We start from the raw sequence: 19,369 nt of genomic DNA on the forward strand, positions 1-19,369 counted from the left end.
CATATGCACAGTGGAATTCTATTCAGTTGTAAAGAAAGATATGAAATCATCAACTTTTCAGGTAAATGGATGGAAATAGAACATATACTCTGTGAAGTAACGCAGACTCAGAAAGTCAAACATCACATGTTCTCTTTTGTGGTCTTGGTTCCAAATGCTCAGACGTGCCTATAAACTGGAGTAAGCACAGAAACCAGAAAAGGAAAAAGTGACAAAAGGGTGGTTGAGGAGCATTAGAGAGGAGGACAGAAGGGTACAGTGATATGAACAGGAAAGGGGGCGTCTTTAACTGGTAAGAAGAAAAGGAAGGAAATACAGGGGGACAGGACAGATAACAGATAAGTTTGAAAAGATAAAGGGGATCACATTATCTAATTTTATCAAAATTAAATAACACATATATACAGTTTGAATAACGACATCACTTGGGGGTAATAATGTTCCCTTCAAAACCATAAATTATTTTTATAAAACTCCCAGCAACAGGCATGAAAAACTTCCTCTCAAATTGTTGGTTAGGGGATTCCAGGACCCTAATAAGAATATAGGCTATTGCTGTTGCCTTTGGTTTTTTCCCAGAGGCTAAATGTAAGGGCATATCACCGAAGATAGCCTTTGGACACAGGGGTTGGAGGAACATTGTTAGAAGTAGCTTGGAAGCCTTTTACCTAAAGAATGGCTCTCATAGTATAGGAGGGTACAATACAGGCTATCAAAAGGAGGGGAGCAAGCAGCAGTCCAACCTAGCTGAAAAGCCCATGAGCCACAACAAATGATAAACTGGTAAGATATCCTCAATAATGCAGCAGTATCACTTTTATTTGTGGGGGAAACAAACATCTATGTAATTGGACTAAAGACCTGCTCAACAAGAGGGAATTGTCTGGTACTATAAACCTAGCCAACAAGGGTCTGGTCATAGACCTTACTACTGTTAGTTTCCTAAAGCAATATGATATCAGTTTCCAAATAATTATCTTTATATCTGCAAATAACAATAGCTCTACTACCTTATCAAAAAAAAAGCTTCTTTTGCATCAGATGGAGACTATTACAGAGATCCACAACTGGTCAAAATAAAGAGAATCAGTGACTGCAGGATGCCTAGCCACAATTGATACATCTGCAATGCAATCCCTACCATTAAGGCTCAGTGCAAATCAGGGGAGAAGGGGCAGAAAGATTGTAGGAGGCAGAGGCTCAGCACCATTAATCAATCATACCCCATAGATATGACATGGGAAAATGCACCCATGAGCTCTCAACAGTATGGTTTCCTGAACAAGTCTAGCATAATGACAATACCAGTTGACATGTCAATGGGATCAGAGAAACTTGACATGGTCCTAGTCCTAGATGAAGAGCCACAGGTGGTCAATGGCTGCTGAGAGGAGGATAATTCGGGGACAAACTCCCACTGGAGTCAGTAGGTTATATACACATGTATGTGTGTGTATATAATAAACATATATATATCACATAATATACATATGATATACATATAATATAACATATCATATATATATGAGATCATAAATTTGGGATGGTGAATATGGGAAGAGAAGAGTTGGACAAGGAAAAGGGCAGGAGTGATGTAGATGTAGTGCTCTGTATGTAGTTCTCAAAAGCAAAACTGTAAAAATGGGGCTGGGTAGCTTCACATTTAAAAGCACTGGCTGCTCTTCCAAACGACATTGGTTTTGTTCCTACACTCATGTGGTGGCTTATAATCACCTGTAACTCCAATTCCAGGGTTTCCAATGTCTTTTTCTGACCTCCACCTGGATCAGGCCCCCAAATGGTGCACACACATTCATACAGGCAAAAGCACTCATGTGCAAAAAACAAATCTAAATAAACAAAATAAAAAATTTAAAAGCTAAAAAAATTAAAACAAGGGTTGAAGCCGTGACCCAGCACTTAAGAGAATTTACTGCACTTGCAAGGGACCCAGGTTTGGGTCCCAGTACTTACATGAGTTTCACAAGTGTTAAGGAACAGCTGACTTCATTTTTTTCTTTTTTAGTCAATGTTAGACTCTTATTTATTCCTATATTGTTCTTAACGATGTTTTTCTTCTCTTAGATCATGTCCTTAGTTAAAAATGAACTTTGTTTTTTGACTTACTCTTCCTCAATAATCTTATTATTCACGTCACACATAGATTCCATTGTTGCATTATATGTTACTGGAACCATCTGATAATAAGCCCACAACAGGTATTTTTCCCATGATCATAAGAATAATACAAACTCCACGTTTGTAATCACTTGCTTGCTTATTATAAAAATACACTCTTGCTCTTAGTCTGGGCAGCTTTCTTTAAGTTGGACCTTGCCATAAAAAAAATAGAATTTTTACCTTGCAACATCTTGGTGTGTTAGCTCCTAGTTTTTGACAAATAACGCAAGCTTTCATACTTCCAGTTCCAGGGAACCCAAAACCATCCCTGACCTCCATGGGAACCAGGTACACATGTAGTGCACACCCATACATCTGAGAAGAGCACTCAAACACATAAAATAATAAAACAGAACTGTCAAACAACTGAAATAACACCAATAAACAAACTGACCATTGGGTATGTCTCCATTTAAACTATTAAACTGTACCTATTTCATTTGTGGACTCCTAGAGAAAAATAGGCACTTTACACTTAAATTCCTTGTTTTTATAAAATTTAACACAACTTCCACCACAAAGCCAGTTGTTTATTTTATATAATGAATGTCAGAATTAATATTTATCATATTTGTGATGTGTTGTACATAGTCAATATTGTTTTTTCTAGAAATAAGTGTCTTGATTTAGAAACCTGGGCTCATAAAGGGACAGACTCAAAGGACTTTACCAACTTTAGTGTGGTTCTTTGAAGATTATCTTGTCATCTTGAGGAAGTGAACTGTAACTCTCTGTCCCAAATTTCTTATATGTAAGATAGAGAAAATACCTTCTTTGAATGGTTTTGAGAAATTGTTATTCATGTACAGTAGCTATCACATAGCAGGCAATAATAATAATGATAGTTCTTGCCTTGGATCATTGTAGAAAGTGCAGATTAAGAGAACTTATTATAAGTGAGGAAAATGCTTTATAGGATTCATGCTCCCGCTCAGTAGAGTAATTACAAATCTGCAAAACCTGTGAAATTCTATCAAATTCTGAGTTCATTAAACTTTGTGGATAAGACTCACTGACATAATTAGATATCAAGCTGATTGTAGCCCGAAAGGTTTAATAACTACACTCTCAATTATTTTCAAATGTAAAACTATTAAAAAAACACAGTACCATAATAACCTGCTATGGTCTAATCTGAATTACCCAAAGGCTCATGTATTAAAGACTTCTTTGTTAACTAATGAGCTTTGGAGAAGTCACTGGGTCGTAATATTTCACCAGTGGATACATCCGTTGCTGAATTCTTCCCATGATATTATTGGGAGGTTGTAGAAATGAGGAGGTAGACCTCATTTGGAGGAAGTAGGTTATCGGGAGTGTGTACCCGAGAAGGATAAATTTTATCTTCAGGTAATTCTGTATCTCTGTTTCTTGGCTACCATGAAGTGAGTAACATTGTTCTGCCATACCCTCTCCATAAAGATGTTCTGGTAAAAAGGGAACAAAACAACAAATGAAACCTAAACTAATCCCACCAACAATAGGAACAAGTGACCATGGTCTGAGACGTCTGGTTTCAGTCTCTCATGACACATGTTAAAGAGAAAAAAAGATAATATAATGTATTTGAAATTGAGACCGCCTCATCATCTTTTGATGCTAAGATAATCTCTGAACTAATAGCAGAGTTTAATTCTTCAATGTTTTTACTTAGCAAGTTAAAATTTCTGTGATTCTGCAGAATTTCTAGGCATTAAATCCAACCGAAACTCACTAAATTAAGACAATGATGAAGTAGCACAGGTAAAATACCACTAAAAGCTTAACTGAAGTAGTGACAATGGACTTAGGTACAATTATTTAATGTGACCAGATGGGCATGAGGTCAGAGGTGAGAAGCTGCTGATGTGGGTTGCGAGGTGGATGGCAAGATTAATACTGTGAAAAGGCACACTCAGATGGCAAAAGGTTATAAAATAATCTTGAATAATTCAGTTTGAGGATGTTGCAGAATGTTTAAGTAGATGGCCGGTCTATAACTGGAAATGTATATTCAGGAACTTGGGAGACATTTGTGGGAAATCAAAGGGTAGTTGGAATGATGAAGGTGGATCTGTTCCAGGGAGAAGAGGGGCACTCACTCATGAACATTTTTCAGCTTCTTTGAGTAATGATATTCAAAACCAAGGAAGTGGTTATTGGCTTTTGTGCTCCACAATGACTTGTGCTTAGCCAGAGCTCTAGGCTCTGGCAAGCAGTTCAAATGTCTGGGGACATAGAAGTAAAGACTTTTTTTCTTTTCTAGACATAGCAAGCATCAATAGACTGGGAATACTGTAGTGGGACAGAAGCTGGGAAATCTTGATTAAAACAAGTAGATACCATGGCCGAACAGTAAATAGGATAATGTGGAAACTGTAGGGAATTATGGCAAATCTGACATTTTTGGGTACCAGGCAAATCAACATTTATTACTTTCAACAAACAGTTTTTACACGTTGAGAGGAATGTTTCTCTGCAGATGCCATCTGGACCGCAAATGAAGAATACCATTTGTTTTAACGTTATTTGAAGGGACAACCTAGAGAATAATGTCCAAATTTGGGACACAAAATTCTAGCCCAGTGCTTCTCAAACGTTTCCATGTATACAAATCACTTAGGGATCTTACTGAATTGGCACAGAGCCTGGCATTCAGCTTTCCCAAGTTCCCAAACGATGGTAATGATGTTGGTCTTACTCAAAGTGTTAGTGTGTTTCAGTTCTATGGCAACTTGACATTGATTTGTATATTTGTTCTCCAACAGGATACCGATATCTGGCAATTTTTTTCTTTTTCTCTATGGTGTTTTGAATGATAGCTTTATATGTTGATCTAAATACAAATATACCTGGGCTTATATTTTGCCTATTTTTTTTTCATTTTACTTTTTCAGAAATTCATTTATTTTTTTATAACATTTTGATATGGATTGTAAGAAAAACTGCTCTATCCCTAGAGACAGTTTGAGAAACACTGCTCTAGACTGCAGAAGAACTGTTTATTTAAGATATAAATTCAATTAGAAATGTTTTTTAACTCTGTTACATATGATTCTAAAGCAGTATTTTAAACTTTTCTTTTATTTATTCCATAAACAATAACAAAACTCAGCTAGGTAACATTATGACAGTTTCACCATACATTCAGTCACAAATATTTAAAACTTTTTTCAACAAGAACAACAAAACCAGAGGTGTTACAAGAATAATTTACAAGAAATTCTATAAAACAGCAAGAAGCTCACAAATGTTCATTTTCTTTTCACAAGATCACTACACTCTTTCACAACATATTTTCTGTTACAAAATTCCCAACAAAAGTGTTTTTTCTTTGTATTATGGTTTCTAAAACCAGAAACTTTGAAGTAAATATCCTTTTATTAGCACATAGTGGTGCAGAAAAAGGAAAACTCTCACATACAGACACTTCACAGCACTTTTCTAAGAAAAATATACACTTACAAAATATGTTACAAATTGGCACACTTAAAAATATACAAGATTTTGTAGGCGTCTTAAGAGTGATCCTTAAGCTTTATACTTCAATTGACTACAGATTATTTATAAAGCTTAATTCTAAAAGAAAAAGGCAAATAATTTCCTAACTTTAAAGTTGCAGTGTCATGTGTCAAACAGAAACAGGTTACATTCATAAAAAGGGTCTCTAAATGCTTTCACTTTAAATTTTCTTAAATGCTTAAGGGGCTTGGCAAAGAAGAAAAATGGGGATAATAATTTTCTTTAGCACCATAAAGCATTTCACTTACTGAAGAGGTGCATTCGATTCTATGGAAACTAAAGACTAGTAAGTACATTCAAAACTCTGTAGGCAGCAAACTCCAGTCAGTGCCACGGCTATCCCAGTGGAGACTCTGAAGCTCTCTACCCCCCTGGGAGTGAAAAACAAAAGGCCCCTTTTAGTTTTCGTTCAAGCCTTTTTCCTTTGTGCTGTAAAACTAGGCATCTCTCAAAGAGGCAGAATGATTTTAGTATCTCTCTCCTTCTTCCCTCCCTTCCTCCCTCCCTCCCTTCCTTCCTTCCTTCCTTCCTTCCTTCCTTCCTTCCTTCCTTCCTTCCTTCCTTCCTTCCTTATTCATCCTCCTCCTTTCTTTTCTATTTTATTTTTCAGACTGGGTCTCATGCTCTAGACCAGACTGGGCTGGAACTCTCAAAAATCCTGCCTAGGATTACAGGCATGAGCCACCATACCTGGTTACCTTTCTTCATTTTCAGTGGGCTGTCCTTGAGACTCAGAGAGCCCTGAGCTTGTTAGATACACAGACATCCTCTTCATATCCTACGGGTGAGTGTTTTGTTTTGGTGTCTTTAGTATTGATTTACCCAAACACTGATTTTTAAAAGCCTTTCTTTCCTTAAAACTTTGTACTAAGCCACTCTCTTAGAGTGTCATTCTCCGTCCATTTTGCTATGATTCTCAAACCAAGAGTACACCTCAAGTATCATATAGCTGCAATGGGATCTCTGCTTCGTGACTGTAGCTACTGTTTAATGTTGAGTGAAATGGTGTCTTAAAGGGGAGCCTGTGTACTCATCAAAATAACCCCATTCTGGCTGAGGACTCTCAAACTGATGATAGTTTTTCCCAATCTAAACATCCCAACTAATTTTTCCCTTTACTTGGGTCTTTGAGAAAACTCTATAAAAATCCCTGGCCTACATTATGTTGACAAGATCTCTATTTGTCATGAAAATGTTTGATTTTGGTACTAAGCCTTCTAAACATAACATTGGCTTAGTCAATTTTATGATTAGAAAACAAAACTTGCATTAGTTTTATTTTACAAAACGAGATATTTCTGTTATGATTGGCAGCATTACAAAACCCTAAATGAAAATGAAAACTTTTTAAATTTGACAAACTTTCACATAGGAGAAAACAAACCTTTCTAGTTCTAGCAACAGCTAGGACTAGCTGGTGTTCCATTTACCTCTTCAGCATAGAAATCCAACCCTACCTTTCCTCATTTCTCAGAACTGTTCTGAGTGTATTTCTAAATTGTAGATCTCCAAAATACTAGTTCAGTTTGGTAAGAGCAAGGCAAAGAGGTCCTTGGATATGCTTTTCTCCTTTACGTAGTAAACACTAATTCAAACCCACTAAAATGGAAATTCACTAGAACTGCAAGACCTCACGTGAAATAACACAGGATGAGAGTTGATTACAGCATTTGAAGCATCCTTTATGCTTCTCTCTTACACACATACACACATACCCTCCTTTGTGTTCCCCCACCCCCCAACGATTTTTCCCAGCAAAGAAAAGAGTCAGAGAAGGTGAATTTTTTTTGTCACAAAAGCCCACCTAGCACCAAGGACTTCAGAGAGATGGCCAAAGAAGTGATGAACGAAGTAGTGCAGGAAGTTTGAAAAGATTCAGGAAAAGATAAGGCCTTAACACATAATTGCACAGAGCAGCAAGAAGTCAGTAGGGAAAGCTGTGAGGGAGCAGCATATGTGAAAGCAGCTGATATCTGAGACTGGCGAGGCATAGAGGATGGCCACAGGCTCAAGCTAGTTACTCTATACCAACACAACCCTCAAAGTCTTGAAGACCCTTGGCTGGGCCATTGTATCTGTACCCTGCTCCATGTAGTACAGCACCTGACCACTATGAGATTGGACCTGTTATTACACATCTTCTAGGGAAAGCAGTTTCCATGGTTTCTCAATGGTGGCTGTGCATGTGCTTGTGCATTTGTATTTTGAGTGAATACGACTGGGAAGGTAGTCCTCTAAACTTCCGAAAGAAAGCCTCTAAGCTGAAGTTCTTAGATTTTGACAGTTTGGGATATTGAATATAATAGTAGACAAGAAGAAAAATTCTAAGACTGATAAGAGTCAAGAAAGAAAAAACAAGGGGAGCTATTATTTCCAGGAAAGTAAAGATTAAACGAGACTCCAATGAGGAGGCATTAATAGGGCACAGCTTCTCAGAAAGGAGAGATTAGAAGGGAGTAAGTCAGAAATCTCAGACCAAGGAAAATTCAGGGTTTTTGAGTTGAAGACATCAGTGATAGGGCAAAACACTATTTTCATACATTGGTCCTCACTCCACTAAGGCAGCTGGTTGAATAAGAGATCTCCAGTAAGTTTGGCCTACTTTGTTGTGACAGAAAGGAAAATAATTCTGAGAGCAGAGGCAGGACCAACAGAATGCAAAATGCTCAACAATGCAGAGCATAATGTACTGAGACGGTAAGCATCTCTGCCTTGGTCTAGTTGCTCAGTCCTCAAAGTCACTCTCTTGTTCTGTTTCAGTAGAAAACGACTGGTTACAAGTCACTAGTTTATATGATGAAGACATACGATGCATGGCAGGCCGATAAGAAGGTGCTTTAAAGTTCTCTTTGGAGAAAGATATGAACCATGCCCTAAAATTGGCCCTTAGTAGGCTCCATAGGAGCAACTGAAAGGGTATCCACTCCAAAGAACTGATGATAAAGTTCTGACAATGGAACTGTTGGAAACAGTTTCAGGCTATCCTCCCATTCTTACCCCTTTCTCCAAAGCTGAACATCATGATGCTTTAACAAAAAATCTGGGACAACTGCTCCCATATTTACTTTTATAAAAACACATTATACTCATAGAACATTTTCTTTATTTCTTCTTTAATTTCCACTTTTTGGTTACAGAGAAAGCACTCCATTCCTAAAACCAAGCAAGATGACTTTGAGGTCTGGAGTCTTGGGGATCACGATACGGGCTGAGTTGGTGATTCTAAGCAAAAATTCAACTGCAAAACAAGACAAACAAAAGCCAAAACTGAACTAAGACCAGTTCCTAGGAAGTAGCCATCACATTTAACACAAACAGCTAGCTATCAGAGTATCAAGAAACAAAAGAAAGTGTTCTAGTTTGATTACTTTCTCTTTTGGATGGCCACTGTAGGGCAAGAGACTTGTTTCAGCTGATGCCTTTCCACTAAATAATTTTCCAGGGCTCACTGAACACAGTGTCAAAGCCTGGGAATGTGCCTGAACTCTCCTCACAGACTTCTCCTCACCTACTCATCCCCACAGACAAAAGAGACTGATGCTGAGAACACACACAATCTAGATCATGGGCTTGTTCATTTTACTACCTAGTGGTAAGTAGTAGAGTAAGCTGGTGAAAGGAATCATGGACTGGGGAATGTGTATACTTATATACATGATAAGCTCCCTTCCATTTCTCTCTGACTACTTGAAAACGTTGCTTCTCTGTTTGTGAATATATTTAGGTGTCAATGACTAGGTAGGTTGCTCATATTTTATTCAAAAATGTCTTTTGAAACATCTTCCCTGTTTTGTTAAGTTCCCCCTTTCTCCCACCCCCTTATCCTCCTCCCTCCCACCCCAGCCTCTATATTCACAAGTTAATAGGTTAGTAACAATATTAGTAAGAATAGTAACAACAACAACAACCAACAACATTAATAATATTAGTCCCCTATACTGGTATAGCACTTTATGATCTACAAAGCGCTTTCACATCCATTATCTCATCTGTGCCACAATGCATCAGTCACCAGGCACATAGGCCTTAACTGTGCGAGGAAAAGAGATCAAATGGTTTAAGTCAAGAGGTGAAGAAAGGGGAAGAAAAGGCTAGCAGTGAGGAATGTCGGAACTGTGAAGATTGTTTAAGTAGTGGAAGGGAGGGTTGAACCAAAAGTATGAATTTAAAAGGTAACTAAAATTGAGATTTATGTTTAGTGTGTGATATCAAAGAGTAGTCATCCTCAGACCATATATAGATGGTCTAAATGAGTTGTTTCCACATATTGTTCAGCTTTACCTGGTATTAGATGTACTTAATCATAGGAAGAAAAATTGTCAATCTGAGATGCCATTTTTAAAAATGACATTGGCATTGCAAGATCAACATTTAAAGAACACTAAAGCCATGTTGTGAGTGCACTTTTGACAAAACTGGAATAAAACATTTAGGAAACTACTTAAATAAGAGAAATCTATGTATTTCATTTATTACTAGTGTCAATTTTATAACTATTTTATAATTTATCCCAGGCTATTATAAAATATATAAAACTGAGATATAAATTATCAGCAATATAACTTTGCACTTTAAATTATTTTCCGCTACAGATTTTGCTTTGGAAAACAAACTTTCAAAGCAGATGTTTTATTTCCTTGTACAAGGTTCTGTAAATGTGTATACTCTGTCCCTGATGGACTTAGCTGTTGTGACCTTCAAGCTTTTCCAACATTTTAATCCTTAGATGATGGAACAAACACATCTATTGTGCCTTGTGGAACTGTTCATATTTCCACACAGGATAGTAGAGTTTAAAACATTAAAAGAATGCATTTATGGATGGTATACACACACATATTGCATATGTATGTGTGTATATATATATTTAATAATTGTGAATGAGCTTTAAACTGTGGGGTGAATCTGTGAGATGAAGTAAGAAAATTTGGCACAATTCAAACATTATCCTTTGTTTTGGTAAACTGTATAACACAACATATTTTCCCACTGTGATCTACAGGTGCTATCCACAAAAGTGGGGGTGGTTAATAGCAAGAATCACTGGAATGTTTCTAGTAAATTAACAGGGACAAACAAGTCCCCCAAATACTCACAACCAAATGTTGATATAGAAGTAAAACTATATACAGTACAGTTACTTGTTTGTAGTTTGGCACAATGTTTTCCATTTTTTTCCTTGTGGGCAAACAGTGCATAAACTACTCGTGCAACTGGATGACTTTTAAAGTCTTTTACACAGAACATCAGATTAAAGTTTGATTTCAAAGACTTATTCCCACAATTTAAAATTCTTTTCTTTAAGCACTTACAGGTCAACATACATACCACAAAGCTTATTTTGAAAGAAAGAAAACACAAACATCAAATGTCTTTCTGGAAAATGTGAGTCTCTTCTTCAAACACAGGTAAAACCCCAAATGCTGTTTCTGCTTTTAGGAGATTGTAGCTGGAACCCCTGCAGAAAAATCAAAGAATTTATACCATCTTAGTAAGTTAGTGTACGTCCCACGAAGGGAGCATACCCGGTAAATATATTAACACCATACTAGATGTTGTATGATGCAGAAAGGTAGAGAAAGCACTCCTAATTGTCATGTGCTGACAACTAATGCTCTTTTGTTTAAACGATCTTGGCTTTTTGTCTACGTGACTTTTTGAATATGTTGTTCAGAATCTGTCTTTATTGCAAAGCCCTTCCATTCCAAAAATCATTCAAGAGCATGTTTTAGTTCTATTTTCTTAGTAAGCAAAAATTAACACTGAATAGAAGACAAACGTAGCCTTTGTTAGGACTTATCCCTAGCTAAGCCACAATGAAGTTGCCCGATATTTTGGGTGGCTTAAAGGTACAGGGATTTCCATGCATTTTTCTTTTCTTTTTAATTTGAAAAAAAGAGGAGAATGGGAAAGAGTCTCTCATGCAAAACTTCTGCTTTCAAGAGGGAAAAATGCGGAACTCTGGGCTCAGCAGGTAGTAGGAAAGCCAAGGGCGCATCTCATCTCAGCCATTTTGGTGCAGTATTACCTCAGTTTTTCAAAACAAGTTGTCCCAGCCTCGTCCTTGTGGATCTGCTCTCGTTCCACGCGCTTTCCCTTATATTTCTCATCTCGCAGGGTCTTGGAGCTGGATTTGTGACGATATAATTTTTTGTGTGTTGGTCCATTATTGCCTAAAGTGTTCATGTTACTGTACTTTTTATCAAAGAAGGCAGATCGAGAGTCCTCACTGGAACCAGACACGTCTGCATGACCAGGATCACCAACTGCTGCTTTCCCACTGCTTTTGCTCACAGCTTTGATTGACCTGTGATTCTTAGTAGCTCCCGAAGACCCATTATTAATCTTCTTTTTAGATTCTTGTGGTGTCCCAGCCAGTATTTTGAGGGTTTTTAATTTTAGGCTATTGGAATCAGGGGAGTAGAATGTGTTGGACTCCCCTTGGTGCTCCATGGGTTCCCAAAGGGGCTCCATGGAGGCCATCATGAATCTCTGCACATCTGCCATACCAGAGGCAATATTGGATAAGATATAGGAAGGCTCTTGAAATTCTCGTTGGTCATCATCCAGAAGGTTGTTGGTATTAGTGACTACACTCATGTCATTCCAGCCTGGCCTGCTTTCCTTTCCCAAAGCCCAATCTCCAGAAAGTCCCTTCTGACTTGGTATCTTCATAGGGGCAACAGGACCACCATGTTGAATACATTCAGTCAGTGTCTTTCCATTGGAGGATGTACTATTGGGTTGACCCCCACTATGGCCAATCCCGATTTGCATTTTCTCTCCATTGACAGCAGCCACATATTTCCCTTTCTTTGCTGATTTAGGAACCTGCCGGGAGGTTTTGCTAGGTGGCTTTTCAACCCCTTTGTTGCTGGCTTTTGGGGATTTTTTCCTGGTATTTTTCTGAGAAGAACTTTGGCTTACAGCCCCACTCTTGCCAGGTGAAGTTTTCTTTCTTGATTTTGACACTTTGTTGTTGGCACTAATCTGCCCAGCTGGCTCATCAAATGTTGACAGGCAAGGGTTTTTTTGGAGCAGGCCAACAGAGTCCTCATCATTGAACATATGGAACTGAAATTGATGGTTATTTAATGTAAAGCCATCATCTGCTTGGACCTGTTGTGAAAGGGTACTACAGTCCCACTTGATTTTTTCCATGCTGCTCAGCGATCCCGGGACACCTTCTTGGAACCCTTTCATGGTTCCTAGTGTTTTGATACTCTCACATCTGGTACTCTGAGGAGAAAGGCTGGGGGTGTCCGGTGGAGACATTTCTGAGAGGGAAGAGTGGCGGAACTTGTCTGGAGTGAAGTTGGAGATGTCGAGGAGGTCGGTGGACTCCTTTAGTGGTGCTATCTCATCAATGCTCTGCTGGATCACCAGTTTGGGGCTGCAGTGGGCCAGGAAGTCATCATTGATATCATCATCACCATCCTTTTCACAGGATTTCAAGCTTAAGGGACAATAACTGCTTGAACTCACAGAAAGGGGGGTCATCGAATCAAAGCTAAAGAGCTGGCCATCATCTTCTGTACTGATTGGGCCCTGCTGGAAAGGAAAGCAGATCTCTCCATTATTAAAGTGACACAGTTGATAGGAGTCATCAGGTGCGAGATGTGAGTCCTGCACAGAGGCATACAGAACCTTGTTGCAACCACTGCCACCACTATTGAGGCAGACAGGACTATATGTTATAGCCGTGAGGTTATTCTCCATGGAGACAACTTGGGTAGCTTCAAATTCACTAGATTGGCTTGTGGCTATCTCCCCTGAGACTTCAGTCATGAACTCTTGGGAGCCAGATGTATCCTTGTCAGGCCACAAACTACCATAGTTGCTTGCTTCCATTTTGAAGTTTTGAGATGACTGTTGCAGCTGAGAATCAGAAGACGAGGACAGCACGCAGTCCTGAGCAGACTGGAGAGGTGCAAATGCTTTTTCTGTTTGACTGAGGCTGGCTTCATTTTGTTCTGCAGAATGGTTGGTGAAGTATGAGATACTAGTATTATTTGACAGGTCAGAGGCATCTAACAGTGTTTGCAGATACCCTCCAGGAATAACAGGTATATTAGTGGCAACATTAGCAGATGATAGAGGCATTTCAGAAGAGCAGGTGGTTGGCAAGAATGTAGAATTCTTAACAACTTTTGTCTCGTGAAATTCAGACATATGGGAACTGTTTGAGGTTCCAGGAGTGACTTCATTTTTTAAATTAGCCTTGGAGGATGGGTCTTCTGAGACAGGGCTCATTTGAACAACTGGTTTGTTTTCTTGTCCAGTTTTGATTTTTTTGGATTTCAACCTAGCTTCACTTTTAAATTTAATTTTGTTAAGCACTTTCCTCTCTGGCCCCTTGAACTCTGTATCTTGAGCTTTGACTTTCGCTGAGTCGGGGCCTATGAGGCCACGTAAATGTGATCCATTGGCACTGCTTGGGGCAGCAAGAAGTGCTGATTTTGGTGTCCCTTTTAAACCTCCTTCTTCTTTGCGATTACTAGCTTGTTTCTGATCGCTGCCGAAAGAAACCTGCTTACTACTTGCTGACGCTTCCATGGATTGGATCCTTTGGATCCTGTGTCTATTGCCAAGCTTTGATTTTCGTTTCCGAGCAGGAGGCAGGAATGACACCTCAAAGCTACCTGGTTCAAAGCTTTGCTTTTGGCAGAAGGGTGTTTTCACAGAGTCTGTGTTGCCGTTTTTCTGCTTTTTCTTCTTTTGCCAGAATCCCTTCAAAGGTGATAACTTGGCGTACTTACTGAGCTGACTCTCACTCAGATTTACTGTTGTCTCACTGGCGTCTACCTTACCTAGCTTCACCAGCATGTTCTTCTCACCTTTAAAGCGATTGATGATGATGTATTTAATAATAACAGGGGGCTCCTTACGCGTTACTTTTCTTCTCTTTTTGGGGCACCATTCATCATCATCTTCTTCTTTGGAACCACCTGGAGGCCATTCCTTTCTCTCATTGACTTTTTCCCCCTCTAGTGAGTCAACATCGTATAGATAATCTTCACTGTATCTGACTTTTCTCTTGGCTCGCAACCCATAGTTCTGCTGGGAGGATGAGCTTCCAGAATTAGTGTCCCGAGCCATATAGCGGCTACAGTCTTTGATCTCTCCCATGGCATCATATGAGACCTCAATGAAGGAACTGTCATCACTGAAATTTCCTGACGTCTCCAGGGAATTAGTAAGATGGTCAGGCTTTAGGTTCTTAAATTGCTCTACCTCAAGCCCACTACATGGTTTATTGTTTAATGCAGGTTTTTCTCCATTATCCTTTTCATCTTTTTTCTCTATACTTTTGTCTTCATGTACTTCCTCTTTGCCTTTCTTCTTGTCCAAGTTTTTATCTTCGTCTCCCCAGATGATGCTCACATCAGGGACCTTGAATTGAGAAAGATCACTGCTCTGCTTGAGGACTCCACTCTTAGATTCCCGCTTGGGACACGTAGTAAAGACACTGGGGAAAAAATTGAATTGGGCATCTTCCTGCATTAGAAGAGTGGTCTTGTCTCGAACATTGTCCTGAAAGGACTCATATCGAATTTTGAGGGAGCAGACATCACTGCCCAGGGTTGACTCATCGTCATCGAACATATAGTTCTCCACATCTTCTTCAGAGAAAAGGTTAACAGATAGCTCGTTCTTGGAACAGAGGTCCAGTAGCTCAATCTTACTCTCACTAATGAAAGTCTCAAAGTAACCCCAATCCTGATTTGAATTTGCCAGCAAAGCTTCTTCCGTATTGCACTTATCTAGTAGTAATGCCTCATAGTAACTTTTCTGAGTTGGATCTTCCAAGTCGATGTCAGGTTTCTCAGATTCTCGTCTATCTCCTGCCCTTGATTTATGCAGGGGGAAGCCTAACAGCTGGTCTGAAAGCAGCTGCTCTCCATATTTGAGGTTTTCCCCAGCATTAATGCACTGAATCCCTATGTCAGAGACTGCACATGTTTCGTAATCTCTATTTAGATCACCGACTTTCAGACTGATCCCGGGTTCAGGATCCACTGCTTCTTTTGATTCCATGAAGCAACCTAAGCAAGTCCGGCTTGGCTGCATGAGGCAGTCTCCGTTCAGAGCTGATATGCCTGCAGGCTCCATTATGGCAAATGGAGCTTTCTCACACTCATTGGGCAGGGACCATGTGTTCAGGCCCTTCGCAACTCCGGATGTGAGGGAGATGGCATTCACAGAAGCACCAGTAGCAGAATGATCAGGTGCTTCAATCAGGCCCAAAGGAGATGGAGGGCTCTGCATACACGGCTTCTTAGACGGCAGAGGAAGAAGACCCCTCGGAAACATTGGGGACTCTTTTTGTACCACTGGTATAGGCTGGATTGGAGTGGAAGCTTCTAGAGCTGCGAATGACTTCATTGCCACATCCTGTTCCTCTGAGTCTAGAGGAAAAGGGGTAAAAAAGGCAGGAATAAAGTTAAGTCTCTTAGATGAGACTCAAGTCTCTTTCTCTTGATTAGTTTCTAATATGTAGATATCATATAATAAGCTAAGCCTCTGTTTCTCTAGCTTTATGAATTACCACCTAAACATTAGAAAAACAATTCTAAATTACACATGAAAAGTAATCATTTTTTTCAGCCCAGGGAAAGGTAGAGCCTCCATCAGAAATGAGGAAAGAACTGGACTCATCAGTCCATTGAAAGTCAAAGCTTTCAGAGGGGACAGTGCACAGAGGCCCATTCATGGTCTGAGCTGTGAGACCCACGCCCACACTTGAAAACTTATGTTAGAGAAATTCCTAGTGAAACTACAAATGTCTGACACCAGAACTTCCTTATAATTTACTAGTAATTTTGACAAATTTCATTTAACAAATGAATCTGACAGAGCAAGGGAATTTATCTGAGACATTTCAGAGATTCTTCTAGTTCAGTTGAAGATCTGGTAGAATAAAGTTTAGATTTACATCAACTTCAGATACATTTTGGATTCAACCTGTCTCAGGTTTCTGTATACCCCAAATCCACATTAATAAAAAAAAAGACTATCATAAAAGATAATGTATATCTTAAACTCTCTTACCATTTTCTTTGACCCCATTAATCAGATTGTTTTCTCCGTTGGCTGAGGCAGCAATAACTTTATCTTGTTGGTTATCCATGAATGTAGCTTCTTACTGTTTCATTCCAATTTCAAATGTTGTCCAACCTGCACATTTCAAATATATAGTGTCAGTCATTCAGTTTGTCATTCATTTTGTATTTTTACATGTTATTCAGCTATAGGATTTTAAAAATGCTCACTGGCATCTGTTTTCTAGAATGGCTTCATTACTTCTGTTTTTGTTTAATAGTTTATACCTACTATATAAGGTACTTATTTCCTATTAACAACCATATTATTCAAAACTAAAGCAGAATGAAGCAGAAAAATGCACAAAAATTAGCCTAATTATAGTTGCTCAATTCGGAAGACTGCAAAGTAAAGTCTAGGATAATTTTAAATAATTTGTGTATATGTGGAAATTAGTTTTGTTTACTTTGTTTCTACTTTGCATGTCCAGATGTTCTTTTAAGGCAAACCAACTCATATATACTCACATACATCCAACGTAATATCTTTTTATTAAAATATAATTACATCATTCCCCTACATCCCTCTTCTTTCTTCTAGCTCCTACCATGCCCCACCCCACTTCACTCCCTCTCCAATTCCTAGCCTCTTTAAATATATGTATATCTATATTTGTATCTGTACCTACATCTATATCTATAATTATATATCACACTTAATTTCTCTTTGCCTTAAATTTTGAATTTTAAAGTCGAAAGACATAGGACACCTTAATTTTCTGACTTATATGACTTCAATAGAATTTTGACAACCATTTCTCTTAAAACACATCAAGATTTTAAAACTGTGATCATAAGTAAGATCTAGATTTTATGAAAAGCTCTTAATTTTTGCTCACTCAGATATTAGATATATTAAAAATGATAAATGGATGAATCCATTTGAGATAAAGGTGACCACTATGTGCCACTATCACATGCAGAAATCCCTATTAATTTTAGTTAACCTCTATGCCTAACTACCATTCCCAGTCAAGTTTTTGATCCCTTTAATTAAAAGTCCACACCAAGGCCATGTGCCATCACACACCTGTAATCTCAGCACTCAGGAGGCAGAGGTTAAGTGCAAGCTCAGTCTGGTCTACATAGTGAGAGAGACCCTGACTCAAAAGCAAAACAAAATAAAATGGCCTGCACCGCTTCTCTGGGACACCCCTTTCATGAGACACCACGTATACCCACTACGTCCAACCTCACAGGCCTGCTTGGCTGATTCTGGGACTTCCTTTTCTGGTGCCCACCAGGTAGACCCACTTACCCCCATCCTATAGACCTGTCTTGTTCCTCTAGAACTTCTTTTATCCTTGTAGCTAGGTAGGCCTATTCCTCCCCACTCCATAGGATAGATGGCTCCTCAGGGAGCTCCCATTTCTGCATCACCAGTTGACTTTGTTTCTTTTAATCCTACAGCCTCATCTGGAACATTCTTTCCCTGTCTTGCTTAGGTAGTCCCTGTTTCGTTGTGAGCTGCCCAACATGACTGCTGATAACAGAATTCTGGTATTCTCTAAGAGCAGCCAATGCTCTTAACTATCGAGCTATCTATCTAGCCTGTATATAATAGTTTAAACACAATAAATATACTTAAATGGTCAATCATACAGCTTTTAAAATATTAAGAATGAGAACATAAAATTCATCACAAAAAACTCTAAAGCAGTGGTTCCCAAATTGTGGGTTGCTACCCTTTTAGGAGGACCAATGACCCTTGCATAGAGGTCACCTAAGACCATCAGAAAATACAGATATTTCTAATTCATAACAGTAGAAAAATTACAGCTATGAAGTAGCAACAAAAATAATTTTATGGTTGGCAGTGTTACCATAATATGAGGATTTATATTAAAGGTTTGCAGGCTTAAGGTTAAGAACCACCAAATCTCCTTTTAAAATCTGTTTACTTTTACTTTTTTCTTTTAGTTTTGGGATTCTAATGTAATTATATCATTTTCCCTCCCTTTCCTCCTTCCAAACACTCTAATATTCCCCTCCCTATTCTTTTTCAAATTCGTGGTCTCTGTTTCATTGTTATGTGTATATGTATATACATATACATTCCTAAATATAACTTGCTCAGTCTGTATGATATTATTTCTTTATATATGTTTTAAGGGATGAATATGTGATATTAACACAAAAGCAGGAGGGAGTATGGGGGTCAGTGCTGAGACCTTTATGGGAGCTCTCAGGTGTGCAGACAGCACCAGATCTGATCAAATCCCAGGAAGAAGAGGTGGTTGTTGGTTGTGAGATCCAGTGTAGATGGTGTCTGCCTAGCTCCATTCTTCTTCGCCCAGCTCTGGTAAGCCTTGTAGGCTGCCTTGAGGCCCCATTGTGGGCAACATTCTCCTTGACAGTGTGCTGTCCATTCATGGGTGCCCAGTTCATAATGTAGCTGCAGCATTGCTGCACAATGCATTTGGTCTAATGCTCGAAGGCTTCCATGAATGAGTTCTTCCACCAGGAAGGAATCTTCCACCATTGGAGATTCCCATCCTTGTTATATTCTTGGCCTTGATTGTCAAAAGCATTAGTTAGCTTGTGGCCCAGGATGATGCCACCAAAGTTCAAGGTATAGGTGAATA

General features: G+C 38.8%; 1 protein-coding gene across 5 annotated transcripts in view; it reads right to left on the reverse strand.

Moving 5' to 3' along the window:
* Nucleotides 1-4,571: 4,571 nt before the first annotated feature.
* The window catches only part of Nexmif (neurite extension and migration factor), a 131,548-nt gene continuing 116,750 nt past the window's right edge, over nt 4,572-19,369 (reverse strand). For 3 of the 5 annotated variants that reach the window (XM_087599420.1, XM_087599418.1, NM_001313815.1), the window contains 3 exon segments: nt 16,735-16,860; nt 11,711-16,091; nt 4,572-11,140 (listed from right to left, as the gene is read on the reverse strand). In XM_087599420.1, coding sequence (XP_087455546.1) covers nt 11,047-11,140; nt 11,711-16,091; nt 16,735-16,813 — 4,554 coding nt within the window. In that variant the 5' untranslated portion in view covers nt 16,814-16,860 and the 3' untranslated portion in view covers nt 4,572-11,046. 5 annotated transcript variants of the gene reach the window in all.

Source organism: Rattus norvegicus, chromosome X (assembly GCF_021556685.1).
Source record: "Rattus norvegicus strain SHRSP/BbbUtx chromosome X, alternate assembly SHRSP_T2T, whole genome shotgun sequence".
Classification (NCBI taxonomy): Eukaryota; Metazoa; Chordata; class Mammalia; order Rodentia; family Muridae; genus Rattus; species Rattus norvegicus.